Source organism: Aythya fuligula, chromosome 3, assembly GCF_009819795.1.
Source record: "Aythya fuligula isolate bAytFul2 chromosome 3, bAytFul2.pri, whole genome shotgun sequence".
Lineage (NCBI taxonomy): Eukaryota > Metazoa > Chordata > Aves > Anseriformes > Anatidae > Aythya > Aythya fuligula.
Window position 1 is genome coordinate 118,188,513 of NC_045561.1, and position 15,088 is coordinate 118,203,600.

A 15,088-nucleotide genomic window follows, 5' to 3' on the forward strand; every position below is an offset into this window, starting at 1 on the left:
GGTCTCCTCTCCACGGGCTACAGGTCCGGCCTGGAATCTGCTCCAGTGGAGATCCTCCACAGGCGGCAGTCTCGTTCTGTGGAGGTCCACCTGCTCCTGCGTGGTCTCCTCCACAGGCTGCAGCGTGGAACCCTGCTGCACCGTGGTACTCCATGGGCTGCAGGGGGACAGCCTGCTTCACCATGGTCCTCACCACAGGCCACAGGGGAACTTCAGCTCCAACACCTGAAACACTTCCTCCCCCTCCTTCTTCACTGACCTGAAGGTGTCTGTAAGGGTGTTTATCACTTCTGTTTCTCTCCCAGCTGCTGTCTTTCACCCCTGATCCCCCCCGGCTGTTTTTCAGGTCAGCCATGGTTGTCGCATTCCCTCAACAGAACATATGGTAACCCGGACTAATGCCCCAGGCCGAGATACTACGTGCCTGGCTCTTACTACACTGCAGAACCTTTTTCCACCTGTCTGGTTGGAGCCCCATTGGGAAAGCAATGGGTAGCCACTTTTGTGGCCAATACGTGTCCTGAGCGTCAATCTGTGAGACCTGGAGTGACTCCTGGAATGGTTGGTTATCCAGAGCTGGGGAGACACCAAGCCTCCTGTCCCAAGGATTGAGCTTCCTGGGCTCGTTCTCGGACACCTATTGCACATTTTTCATGTACGCATGGAAAAGGACTTAGTTTCATTGTGAATGAACAGTATGAAACCTGGCGTGGCTAGTGCTTGAGCATTAACCACCCTGAATCACCTAAAGTGCTGGCTAAGGAAATTTAGCAATACCACTAGGGCTGCGCTATCTGGCTTGCTGCTTGACCTAAATTTAATAAGGCATGCTATGCTACAAAATAGAACTACGATTGATTTTTGTTACTTGCCCATGGTCACAGTTGCGAGGACTCTGGGGATATGTGTTGTACGATCATTCCCAGTTGGTACCAGTGAAGGAATGAGAAGAATTAAGCAAACAACAGAAGAGGAATGATAGCAGGAACCCGTTTGGAGACTGTATGGGGTGTGTGTGTGTGGGGGGGGGGATGGCATGGCTACAAAACTACTGTGTAATTCTCCTATGAATTGCATTCTGTGTTCCATGTCTATTGCCCCTGCTGATATCAGTAATAGACTCCCTGTTTCAACAGCGTGTAGTATGGATTGTGGAATATCGATCTCTTCCAACAGTGGACCACGCAGTGGCATGCGGGAACGGGGTTAAGCTGAGGCAGGGGAAATTTAGGCTGGACGTCAGGAGGGGGTTCTTCACAGAGAGGGTGGTTGCACACTGGAACAGGCTCCCCAGGGAAGTGGTCACTGCACCGAGCCTGTCTGAATTTAAGAAGAGATTGGACTGTGAACTTAGGCACATGGTCTGAACTTTTGGGTAGACCTGTGCGGTGTCAAGAGTTGGACTTGGTGATCCTTAAGGGTCCCTTCCAACTCGGTATATTCTATGATTCTATGATTCTATGTGTAAGTTGTTTGGTCTGTTGTGGAACAGCTTGTCCTGGCGTTGGGGGTGGCCTTGGTTACAAAAGTGATCACTCTACACTTTGTTAGTTCTCACTGTCATTCTATCGCTCGTGTGTGTGTGTTTAGGCAGTGGCAACAACTGGTGGAAGAGAGCAGGAAATAATTAACCACTGGGGGGCAATGGAGTGTTGTTACGCCTCACCAAGTGAAGACCATCCTTACTCAGAAAGCAGGAAGGTGGCTGATAGACTCTAAAATACTGAAATATGAAGCTGTCCTGACTGAAAAGGATGATTTAACTGTAACTCCTGAATCTGTTTTGAATCCTGCCTCCTTCTTGTTAAATGGAAGTGAAGATCCAATGGATGTGGAACATAACCGCTTAGGTCTAAGAAATGAGCAAACAAAGATCAGATTAGATTTACAAGATGTACCCTTGGATGAAGGGGAAATATTGTTCACAGACGGATCTTCTAGGATGATACAAGGAAGGCTATGCAATGGTTATGCCATTGTCAAAGGGATAAATGGGAAAGCTGAGGAAGTGGGAAGACTGCCTATTAATCGGCCAGCTCAAACTTGTGAATTATATGCATTAAATCAAGCATTTAAGTTGTTACAAGGGAAACAGGGAACTATATATACAGATTGTTGATATACATATGGGGTGGTAAATACATTTGGAAATCATTTGGGAAGAAAGGGGTTTAGTAAACAGTAAGGGAAAAGAATTGGTCCATGAAGAATCAATTAGACAGATTCTGGAAAATCTGAAAAAGAGATTGCTATGGTGCATGTGAGAGGACATCAAAGGGAAACTCCCTAGTCAAATGGGGAAACAGAATTGCAGATGAAAAGGCTGAAGAATTGTCCTTGCAAATAGGAGTAGAAATGAATCTGTTTCTTGTACCTGAAATAAAGCTAAGCAGGTGTATAATTGTTGTATAACACACCAACGGGTGAATAAGAAGGCTGTGTGGAAACAGCCTCTGGGTGGATGGAGCCAGGACTTTGACCTTTTCAGAGCTTCCAGATAGCTTTTATTGAATAACGTAAAGTAGGCAGATTTAAGTTGCTAGCTTAACTGGCCGTTTGTCAGGATGGGTAGAAGCTTTTCCTTCAATATCAGTGACAGCTAATATTCAGGTGACAAAGGTAATTCCAGATCAAATAATCCCTAGATATGGGATTGTTGAAAATATAAACTCAGATCAAGGGAGTCATTTTCCTCCATATATTTTACAAGGATTAATGAGAACTTCAGGAATAAAATGGTAGTTTCATACCCCATGGCATCCTTCCTCCTCTGGGAAAGTGGAACAAAGGAATCAGACATTAAAGAAACACCTGTCAAAGCTGGTTTTAGAGACTAAACTTGTATAATTGTAAACTATAATTGTAAATCAACTTTTTATTTTCAGAGGTAACTACTGAATGTGACTTGTGACTGGGAGAAAGGACTGGCTTATACAGGATTGGAGTGCCCGCAAGGGGTTTTTATTCTTGTAGAAGCATGCATCTTATTCTTGATATTCATAATTATTTGGAAACCTAAGATTTATAAATAATGACAGGCAGAGGCCATCTATTAGTTTTGATCCTGGTGAGTGCACACCTCAGAGAAGGCCTTGGTCAGTTGACAGCTTGGAAAAGGGATGACTAGAGAAGGGGAGCGACAGAAGGAAGGGATGCTGTCCAAAGAGACCTGGATAAGTTTGAGCAGTGTTCCCCCGTGAACCGAATGAGGTTCAACAAGTCCAAGTGCAGGGTGCTGCACCTGGGACAGGGCAATCCCAGACATGAGTACAGGCTGGGAGAAGAACTCATTGAGAGCAGCCCTGCGCAGAAGGATTTGGGGGTTTTGGTGGATGAGAAGCTCGACGTGAGCCGTCAAGTGTGTACTTGCAACCCAGAAGGCCAACTGCATCCTGGGCTGCACCAGCAGAGGCGTGGGTGGCTGGTGGAGGGAGGTGATTTTCCCCCTCTATTCTGCCCATGTGAGGCCCCCCTTGGAGTGCTGCGTCCAGGTCCTGGGCCCCCAGCACAAGAAAGATATGGGGCTATTAGAGTGGGTCACAAAGATGATCAGAGGGCTGGAGCACCTCTCCTAGGAAGAAAGGCTGAGAGAGCTGGGGATGTTCAGCCTGGTGAAGCGAATGCTCTGGGGGGACCTCATCACAGCCTTTCAATACTTCAAGAGTTCTTATAAAAAGGGTGAAGAGGGACTTTTTACTTGGGTAGATAATGGTAGGACAATGGGGAATGGTTTTAAACTGAAAGAGGGAAGATTTAGATTGGATGTTAGGAAGAAATTCTTCACGCAGAGGGTGGAGAAGCACAGGAACTGGTTGCCCAGAGAGGCTGTGGATGCCCCATCCCTGGAGGTGTTCAGGGTCAGTCTGGATGAGGCCCTGGCAATCCTGATCTAGTGGGTGGCATCCCTGCCTATGGCAGGGGGGTTGCAACTAGATGGTCTTTAAGCTCCCTTCCAACCCATGCCATTCTATGATTCCATGATTCTAAGAGGCATTCTACAAGTAGCTGGCAGAAGTCATGCAATCGTCAGTGCTTGCTCTCGTAGGGGACTTCAACTTGCAGGATCAAGCTGTCCCCATGGGCCTTAAGAGGAGCTGTTGTGGAGGAAGACTGACATGGCTGAACAGGGAACTTTTGCTAAGTCTTTGAGGGAAAAAGCGTTAGCCTCCTGTGGAAGAAGGAACAGGGAACTCAGGGAGAGTACAAGGAGTTTGCTAGCATATGCAGAGAGAAAATCTGAAAGGCTAAAGGCCAGCATGAACTCAATCTGGCAGCTGTGGTGAAAGACAATAAAAAACATTTTCACAACTATATTAACAGAAAGAGCAGGACCAAGGAGAGTCTCCTTCTTTTACTGGAACATGACTACGGAGGATAAGGAAAAGGCTGAGATTAATAGGGGAGCAGAATTAATTAGGGAGAGATTAATGCCTCACATGAGATTAATTAGGGGAGCAGAATAACCCCCCGACAGTTCAGGTGGAAAGAGTAAGAGAACTGCTGCTCAACCTGGACTGTCACAAGTCCATGGGGCCAGATGGGATCCACCTGAGGGTGCTGAGGGAATTAGCAGATGTGATTGCTGAGCCAATTTCCATCATGTATCAGTGCGCCTAGTGAACTGGAGATGTTGCAGATGACTGGAGACTTGCAAATGTGACACCCATCGATAAGAAGGGAATGGGCCCAAGTTGTACCAGGGGAGGTTCAGGTTGGAAATGAGGAGACATTTCTGCTCAGAAAGAGCAGTCAGGCATTGGGATGGTTGCCCAGGGAGGCAGTGGCATCACCATCCCTGGGGAGTGGTGGACAAGGGGTAATGGCTTTAAACTAAGAGGGGAGATTTAGATTAGAAATTAGGAAGAAAATCTTTAATATGACAGCAGTGAGGCACTGGCACAGGTTTCCTAGAGATGCTGTGGATGCCCCATCCCTGGAGGTGTTCAAGGCCAGGCTGGATGGGGCTTTGAGCAACCTGGACTAGAGGGAGGTGGCCCTGCCCATAGCAGGGGGATTGGAACTAGATGATCTTCAAAGTCCTTTCCAACCCAAACCATTCTGATTTTATGATTCTAGGAGAATTGTGGCTCACCTTGAAATGAAGCATGCAGAGACCAGTCCAGTCCAACTCAGTTTATTAGCAAAGACTACAAAGCATTATAATGAATCACCACTCTTGACAGCTCTTCAGGAGACTCTGGTCATTGGGTTTGCAGCAGGATTGCAGGAAAAGTGCAGAGTAAACACCCCCTCCCACTGCACTGGTGCAGGCAGAGCCACTTCCATGTTCTCCAGACCCTTTTTGTTCAGTTGCCACCTGCCTGTCTTGACAGCACAAACGCTAAGCTCACGCACTGCTGACAGCTGCTGAGGAAGCTGCAAAAGTGTCTAATTCTCCACATTGGTTATAAAGGGCTTTTACCCAACACAGAAGTGCTTGGCAAAAGCAGTTGGGGTGGCTAGGAGCTGGAGGGAACTTTGCCAGGCCCAGGCTCATGAATAGGAATGGCTCATGGAAGTGGGGGCACATCTTAACCTAGGATATATACCTAATAACCACAGAGTTAAAATCACTGTCTAAATCTGCATAGGCTGCTGCATTAATTGCTTTAATGGCATCAGAAAAAGAACAGAACCTGAGTACTGAGTTTATGAATGCAAACAATAACCCCAAAAAACAAAATAGCCAAGTTCCCCACAAATGTTCACCTGCTTGCAGACCCCTCTGTCCTTTCTGCAAGTGTGACAAGTATTGCTGCAGGGAAACTGTTCTTTTGCCAGTGTCATTTCTGTTCCCATAGCAGCTGATAAAACTGGTCCTTTCTAATGCTGCCTTCGCTCTTCATCTGGCACTTGGTCTTGATCTTGGCGGTATGACTGCTTCCTGCAGGAATATTTTTCTAGTTTGCTTTAAGACAAAGCTGAGGTAAATATTTATGGCAAGAAAGGGAGAGGACTTTGACTTTATCACACAGCAAGGGAATCGCTGAGCAGCGGCATGAGAAGCACTCCTTAGTTCACCCAACGTTGCAGCAATTACATTTAGTTTTATTGACATGGTTAAATCATAATCATTACAAGAAGATTTTGTGGTTATCCTCGTATTACGTTCTTCTAAAATGCAAAGCACTTGCAGTTTTTCCTTCATACCAACTTAGCCAAATATTTCTCCAGTTCAGCGAGTGCATTCTGCTTTGTAACTGTGTGCCACGAAGCAGGGATTTCTCCACTGCCATGAAATTTCCCATTGTAGCATTGTTCTAGCTGTGTCCTGAAAGAAGACACAAACCATTTCCAGTATGCTTGCATGGTTGGGTCAGGAGGAATGCTCCAAGTGGAATATGGAGGTCCTGCATCGCGGTATTTCTTGTAGGGGATCCATGTGTCTTCATCAATCCTGAATGAGCAGTCACTTGAAACATCACTAGAACAAATATCAATTACTAGGTTGTCTGTTTTATGCCATCTGCGTCCTGTCAAAACTCGTGGACGATGGAAGACAACCCGGTGGTCTCCGTCATGGTTTGGCATAGTGTTAGTGCAAACAGCCCCACAAAATGGACACTGCTCCTGGCACCCTGCAAACTGCTCAGCTAGTATTGTGTGAGGCTGCCTTTCAAAGGAATTCATACAAGCTTCTTCAAACTCTTTCCTGAGATCATCAATAACGGGAGACAGTGCTTCTGTCATGGCATTATTCAGGAACTCTATGTCTGTTATCTCCTGATGTTCAATGCCCTTCAGGTCGCTCCTGGGCAAGCTTAGCACGTCTCCAAGTGCTCTGCAGAATTCATCCAGCCAAAGAGAGATTTTATCCTTTCTGTCTTTTCTGTCTTTGACAACCGTGGTTGATGCAAAAACAGCTGACTGAATGTTTTCATAGTAACAAGAGAGGGAGTCTCTTAAAAACATCTCTAGCCTCCTGTTCTTATCTAAACAGTACGTCTCAACTTTTGTCTTAATGTAATTATTTAAAAAGTCTCCTGGGGCATTAAGGTAATGCTTGAAATTTTCAAATTTTTCTTCTTCTGCTAGGTATTTCAGCATGTAATTTTCCAGAGTGGATCTATTGCCTCTGAAATCTGGTAGTTTATCCTTCACGTCTCGAGCTATGTCAAGAGCTGTCTTCTCATAGATGGCGTGTCGAAGAGCTGGGGCAATCTTGCTGCACAGGAAATCAGCAAATGTTGTGATACAAGAGGCTCCTTGGCAGGAAATCTGGAAACATTTGAAGAAGTCTTCTCTCTTGCTCACCAGGTAGACGACTGGATCATTTGCTTTCCTGAAGGCTGCATGCATGTCTTTAAACCTTTCTGCTGCCATTCTGCACAGGTACAGTGATAATTCCATTTTGTAAACTTTATTAAAACTGTATTTTGCAGTGGTAGGAACAGAGTCCATACCTTTCTCCACTTCATTTAGTATTTCATGAATAAAAGTTCGACTGTAATCCATTTTGTCCTTTTCCTTCTTCTCAATGTTTGCCTTCACACGCATTATGATGCTATCTGTAATGCGGTGCATGCTGTTCACATCGGCGTCGTCCAAACTCCTAGGAATGGTGTGGAACATTTTTTTCTTAGACACATGTTTATCTATGTCAACAGAAAATATAGTATTTTGGTAGAAATTCAATATTTGTTTAACTACATTAGGCTCCTTAAAGTGATCTAGAAGGACATTTTCTATGTCCACATCGATGTCCACCTGTTCCAGAGGGAGAGTAGCAGAGGACACTTCAGTAACCCACTGCATCCAGAGTGAATTAAACCAGTTTCTCAGTTCACTTTCACTTAATTTCTGGCCTTTTAGAGACAGGGCCAACTCTCTGCTCTTTCTCAGGAGCTCATTTCCATATTCAGACTTCCTCTCATCCAGTTTACTCTGGCTCTTCTTTAGTTCTGTAAGTTTCTCACACTTCCTTTGTGTTTCAACAAGAAGGGACTCTCTCAGTTCTTTCAGCTTCAGTTCTGTGCTGCTTTTCCACTGGATCAGTATTTCATGGTCTTTGTCTTCACTGAAGAATGTTTCCACGTTCTTGATGATGTCATCACTTCTCTCTTGCACCAGTTTTTCAAGGTGTTCTGTGGTGACCTTGTCCAACTCCCCATTCCGCACCTTGTTTTCCAGTTTCATTTGCAAGTCTAAGATGTGACTTCTCAGCTGCCAGGTCCATTGACTAAATGCAGTTTCCAGTTTCTTGTAGGCAGCAATCTCCACTGAATTCTTGAAGCTGAAAACGAAGTTTTCATTCAGCAAGGCATTCCATAGGTCACTGATACGAACTTTCAAGCTGGAGAGCCTCAAAACGCTGCTGTGCGATTCCTTCTTGGCAGCTTGGAGAATTTTGCTCTTTAATTCCTGGACGTTCTGGCTGTAGGTGGGGTTGGGCGGTGCCATCGGTGGGTTTCCTTCCCACAGGTGAGCAAAGTAATGAATGTGGGTGTTCACGTCAAAGCGGATGACATCGCTGAAGCAGGTGATGTCACAGAATTCCTGCTGGGCCGCAGTCACGGTCATTTCATCCAGCTTTTCCTGCAGACGTCTTTGTCCCTCCATGTTCTGTTCCTTTGCGGTTATTTCGCCCACGTTTTGGTGCACAAAGAGGCAGCCTGGGGAAATATTAACTTGCTTCATCCTCAGGAAAGCCTGCACAGCAATCTGAAGGACGTCTTGCATTTCCGAAGGATTTTCTCCAAAGATGTTGATCAGAGTCATGTTGCCGATGCCAATGACAAAGGTGGCCAGCTCATTGTCGTGGTTAAGTGACTGCTTATTGGCCATCTCTATGGCACGAAGTCCTTCTGTGTCAACAACGAGCATGTAATCAAAGCTCAAATCCTCTTGGAGCTTCTCGTCCACTTTAATGAGCTGCATAAACGCTCCCCGGGTGCACCTCCCTGCGCTGACGTTAAACTGCAGACCAAACATGGCATTCAGCAGGGTTGACTTCCCTGTGCTCTGGATGCCAAGCACGGAAAGCACAAATACTCGCTTGTCTCCTAGCTTCTCAATTAACCTGTCAAAGACGGCTCCAATCCATTGCAGTGGTATGTAAGAAGCATCACCATCCATCAGCTCAATGGGATACCCTAAAATCATCAGATTGGCAGCAATTTCAGGTAGTTTGACATACCATTTTTCTTTGGAGGTTGTTGATTCCAGTGCCTCATAAATCTGCCCCACCTCTCTCAAAATATGCTCAAGGCCAATGGACGAATCATTGATTTCATCGGAAAGGGCATCTAATTTCTTCATCAATTGAGTTTTCAGGTTGTTATTTTCATTGTTTTTCTTTAATGCCAGGATTTGAGACCATAAGCAATGATACTCTCTCTTCAGCTCATCAAGGCGATCAGAGGAGATGTCGTCCATGAAGATCTTCATCCACTGCAGAAAGAATTTCTTGGTATTGTCTGGCTGTGACTGGAGAAAGTCAAGGACTGTTTTCATCAGCTGATTGAGGGGAAACGCTTTGCCTAGTTGTTTTCTTCGTATTGCCGACTTCTCCAATTCAATTTCGCTCCGATGATGCTCTATGCTCTTGTTCCCCTTTTCCTGCAAGCGAGTGAGTTCTTTGTCCTTTTTACACCACAGGTACCACAGTTTTCCCTGAAGAGGCAGTAGCTGTGACTTGATCTCAGTCAACTTCTCTTTCTTCAACAGATTCACCAGTTTGATTGCCATTTCTTTGGCTGCCACGCATGCTTCTGCATCTTCACTGACTAAGAAGCCGTGCTGGCGAGCTGTGCTCAGGCATGCATTGAGGCTGACAAGCGTGCTCGACCCTTCCACTAGGTCTCGGATGGTTTTTGTCAGCTCACCCACTAATTCTGCTTCATTTCTGTTCTTGATCCCTATTCTTACGTTTTGGCTAGATCGGCCAGCTGCAACGCTCTCTTTCTCAGTGAAAAGGCAAACCAAAGGCCTCTGAGACTCCCACAGATCATGTAAAATTTTCCTGCCTTTCTTCTCGTTGCTCTGATCAGACTCAGAAACAAGAACCACGTTCACGGCAGAGATCTCCTGTAAAAACTGCAGCTGGGGTTCGTGATCCCTTGCATCTCCGTGCAGGTTACAGAAAGCAACAGGGCCATTAAAGCTGTCGTCGTCGCTACCACGGGGAAGGTACCAGGAGATCTCCACAACACCTTTCATCAGGAAGCAGTCTTTGGTGCTGCCCTTGCAATGGCGGTGGAAAAAAGTGTCGTGTTTTTTCATGCTCAGCAGGGCATTCAGGAGCTGAGACTTGGAAGAGGAAGGAGAGCTGCCGATGCGGAGGAAGGACACGATGGGCATCTCTGCCTGATAAATGAGTTTGCTTTTGTGACTGCTATTCCTTGTCTGCTCTCCCGATCTCACCGTCCCTTTCCAGCTCTTCTTGATCTGGCTGAGGGACCAGAGAGGGAACTCTATCTGTGAAGTGCCCGGGTTTGGTACCAGGAGGGGTAGTGCAAACTGGCAGAAAGCGAGCTTGGATGAAAGGTACTGTCTCATGAAATCATCAGCACAATGAAAAATTGCCATCTGGAGGTCCATGGGGTGCACATGACTCTCCCTGCTTGCAGATTCAGGGGCTCCTTTGTCCAAGTCACTGAAAAAGTCATCAAAGGAATCAGAGGGCTCGTGCTCCTCCCCTGAGGTGTTTGGTGTGGGAACAACTTCTGGCTTACTCGCCTCCTTGCAAGTCAGGTACCTCACCCGATAATCCACGGTCAGGAGCCTTTGCAGGAAGTAAAATGGTAGCTCGCTGTCCTTGCTGGGCTGGCTGTCGTGTACAGATGTCTGGTGTATGATGTGGAAATCTTCTGTGCCCATTTTTCTTGGATAGTACCTTTCCAGCCCGAGGCGCTTAAGTAAGTTGAGGAACTCTGGGTTTGCAGTGGCTTGACTTGCTTTGGATTTGCTGCTGTCTGATTTGGGTTTGCACTGACTGGGAGGCTGCATGCCTTGAAAAGCATCTTTCATGTCTTTGATTCTATTGTCTTTCTTCAGGTTGTCAGATGTGTCCTCCACTTGCCCATCGATGAAGGATTGTAAATCTCTTTCCAGCATCTCCCAGTCTTTGAATGCATTGTGCTTTTCGAGGAGAGCTTTCATCTCTGTGGACCATGTGTTTTTCATCTTTTCTTTCATGAAAACTAAGCGGTCATTCTTCTGCTCAGGGGTCACCTTCTTGTTTTCAGAAGTTATGGTCAGCCCCGTCAGCAGCAGGAAGGCCTGAGCTCTGCAAACATCCTGTTCCTTCAGGCTCTGATACTCGTTATGTGCCATGTGCATTTCCTTTATCATGAAATTAATTTCTGGACACCCAAGGAGGTACTGAAAAGTGCCGCTTTCTACTTGGTATCCCATGCTGGTTGTAACTAAGAGCACTAAGAGTTCTATGTCTTCCTGTGCCCTTTGCTGCAGAGACTGGAGCAAGGAAGAAACAGACTGGCTTACAGTGAAGGTGGCTTTGATCTTTGCCTCATGAATGGCAGATGCAGAAGTTTCCGGTGCGTAGGTGACTTCCATGATGTACACCTTCCCATCCACCAGTGTCTTAATGAGATCTTCAGGACTGGAAATATTGGGAGTTTGTGGAAGCGTGTGCTCCTTCTGGAAGACCCATTGCATAATGAAGGAAGTCCTGGGGAAATCCCTTACAGAATAGATGTGAGGATCCAGCAGGCACTGCAGCAGAGATTTGATGTAGGTGGTGTTTTCTGGAGAAGACTTCTGGCAAAAAGAAACAGTGTTCACCAGGAACTCCTGCAATGCTTTGTCTGACAGACATATGTTGATCCAGACACTGTGATTTTTTGTTCTGTTATTCAGACCCTGTTTAAAATCTAGCAACATGAGCAGTTTCTTTTCATCCACTGTCCCCTCCCAGGTCTTCACTTGCTCCAGGAAAGCTCTGGCCTCTTCTACAGCACTTGCCAGTTCCTCTCCAAAGATCACACCGGTGCTGTGGTCTGTTAGCGCTTCATAGACAGTCCTGAGGCTGCTGCCCATTTGATGGGAGGATTTAAAATCGCTTCTGTGGTTGGACAGGATTATGTCCCACACTGGGATCAGCTGAGAGCCCCGGTCGATCACACACCAGGTTGTGTTATTGGCCACAAGCCCGCATTTCCACTCGGGAAGGGAATCTGTCTCTGCTGGGCCACCTGTTTTGGTCACATAGAGCTGAACTGCTCTGTGGGTGCTGCTTCTGTCTCTTCCCTGAAATGATGCCCATGAGCTGGACTTTGAAGCATCCCCCTTCACTCCCCACTTGGTACTGAAGCTGCTGAAGCTAGCCCCGACGTAGCTGTTCAGTGCTTCAGATGTTTGTTGCTTCATCTCATCCCATTGCTCTGCCCTGAAACCTTCGGCAGATGCTTTCCACCAGAATATTCCCCCAAAGTGGAGGGGTCCCTGGTTCACGTGGGACCCAAACCTGCTGAAGAAGCTGGTGCACCTGCTCTTCAGTAGGTGGAACCTGTCTGCCTCCTGGGTGATGCTCAGAAGCTGTTCGATGTCTTGCAGCTCTCGCAGGGCTGCGTCTGAGAGGCGAAGCTGGTCCTTTTGGAAGTAGCAGGAGGCCAGAGGGATGTACTGGTACATGGTGGTGCAAATGTACGCCTGCTCCGAGCGTGACCGATGGGAGTCCTCTGACTGTGAGGACTTGCCGTAATCTGCATCTGTTTCAACACTGAATCCCCTGAACCCAGCTTTGACAGAAGCATTGATGCTGAACCCCAGCTGCTCCATGGACTTGGTGAAAGCAGCTTCTGCTGCAGAGGAGGAGAACTCCTTCCTCTCAAGCAGCGACCCTTGCACTGGACCAGTGAGCACGAAGCCATCAGGGACCCTGATGAGTTGCTCTCGCTTTGCCAGCACATCCTCCAGGCTCTTGGTTTGGTAAATCCCCTGCAGAGCCAGGCCTCCCGATGCCCGCCTCAGGACCTCCTCGTCAGAGACATTCTCCCTCTTCCCCATGGACTTCTCCTGCTGCTCCAGTTGCTTCTGGATGTTCACCAGCTCATCCAGCAATCCCTTCTCTGGAGGTGCCCAGTACTCCTTGGGAATGTCCATGGCTTGCTGTAGGGCCTCCTCTTTCTGTCTTATCATTTCCTTGCTGTGGCTGCGGCTCTTCTGCATTTCTTCCAGCTCCCGTAGGATTGACTTGGCTTCTTCTTGTCTCTGCTTCATCCTCTCCAAGTGCTGTTTCTGCAGCTCATCAACACCTGTTTCGTTGCCTGTGATTCCCAGAAGCCTTTGGAGTGCTTTGGTCTCCCAGTTATGCCGTCCTTCACCTGCCAGTTTAAGGTAGTCTTCATATTGTAGATGTTTCAAAGCATTTATTGACTTAACACCCAATATCTCTGACAGTTTGGGGAGCCAGTATTCTTCATCAAGTCCTTCCTTCTCAAATGCTTCTGCCAGCAATTGCTTAGCAATTTGTGCCTTTTCCCCAGCATCTGCTCTCTCCTCCTGTGACTCCATGGCTGTGGAAGGGGAAAAGAGACTTTTGTTACATCAGGTTAGAGGAGGCCACCACCCCTTCAAAGAGGCCTCTCCATAGTTCCCGGCTCAGGGATTTCTTCTGCCCTGCTTCTGGAACCCAGCCTCAGGCACCCCTGAGACAGGCAGACACAGACAGACAGACACACGCAACCACTGGCACGGCTGCACAAATAGCCATGGACAAGGCACTGTCTTCAACACCACCCATGTATAACCTAGCAGGAATGGTCCACCCCGTCACTGGCTCCTCGTCCTTAAAGCACTCGCCCACGTGAGGTAGAGAAAGGGACTGCCTGGAGAGAGGCAATCTCTGGCCTATCAAGTAGCGACTGGAGACTGGATAATCTTAATGAAGCCAACACTCTCGCAATTGTGGTGGTTTTACCGTGCTGGGCAGCTAAACCCCACAACCGCTCTCTCACTCCCCCTCCTTTAGATGAGGAGGGAGAGAAGTAAAGCAAAGAACAACTCACGGGTTGAGATAAGGATAATTTAATTAAAGGGAAATAATTATAATAATTAAATAAAGACTACCATGAACTAAACAATTTAACTAAGGGGAAATAAAAAGGGAAAAGGGAAAAGGGAGGGGAAAAGGAAAAATAAAAAGAAGGGAGGAAAGCAAACAAACAAAATAAATGAAGGCTATATGGAAGTGCAGAGGAAAGAAATTACTCTCTACTTCCCACAAATGAGCGATGATTGACCACGTTCTTGAAGCAAGGCCTCAACGCATGCAGCCGGTGTTCGAGAGGAGGACCGACGTCTTCTCAACGAGAGCCCACCCCTCCCCTCTTCTTCCTGTTTCCACCTTTTATTACTGAGTGTGACATCACATGGTATGGAATATCCCTTTGATTGGTTTAGGTCAGCTGCCCTAGTGATGTTTCTCTCCTCACTTTTTGCCCACCCCCTAGGAGGGTTAGAGAAAGGCCCAATGCTGTGCCACTGCTGCTCAGCAGTAGACACAACACTGGTGTGATAACACTGCTGTTCCAGCTACAAGTACAGAGTACGGCACTGTATGGGCTGCTGCCAGGAAAGTTAACATTCCAGCCAGACCCAGTACAACCTCCACCCCTTATTCCATAACATTTGTGTCACACTCAGATCCCCATACTTTTGCATACATGCATTCTCATCATTATTCCTTGTCCTTCAACAGGAAAAGGATTTAACAGGACAGGATTAATAGGCAGGTGTATCTTTTCATTCCATAGGTCTTTCTTGGAAAATGTTCATAAGAACTGTTGGTGATTAGGTCTTCATCTGCCAAAGTGGCCACTCAAGGCAGGCGGAGTCGGATGTCTGGACACCAGCACCAGCTTAGCTCAAGTCCTTGTTGCACTGCCCTGCTCCTTGCAAAGTTGACCTGTCGTTGATCCTACAGCATCTTCCTACAACATATAACTTAGATTATAGATTAGTTTTCTCTCAATGTCAAATCTCCTTGAGGCACACACTTGATATCCCCATTCTTCTGCATGACCCACCAGGTATACCCTGGTCCTTGGGCAAAGACAATCCCATGAGTGGGTTTGCCTTTTCCCGAGGCAGGAGCAACCCACACTGCCTTCCCCATCCACCTTCC

The 15,088-nt window shown here is 46.9% G+C and overlaps 1 protein-coding gene across 1 annotated transcript; it reads right to left on the bottom strand.

Moving 5' to 3' along the window:
• Nucleotides 1–6,144: 6,144 nt before the first annotated feature.
• Nucleotides 6,145–13,476, bottom strand: LOC116487531 (interferon-induced very large GTPase 1-like). Its single transcript, XM_032184530.1, has one exon. It carries the CDS (start codon nucleotides 13,474–13,476, stop codon nucleotides 6,145–6,147), a length of 7,332 nt encoding a protein of 2,443 aa, XP_032040421.1.
• Nucleotides 13,477–15,088: the final 1,612 nt, after the last annotated feature.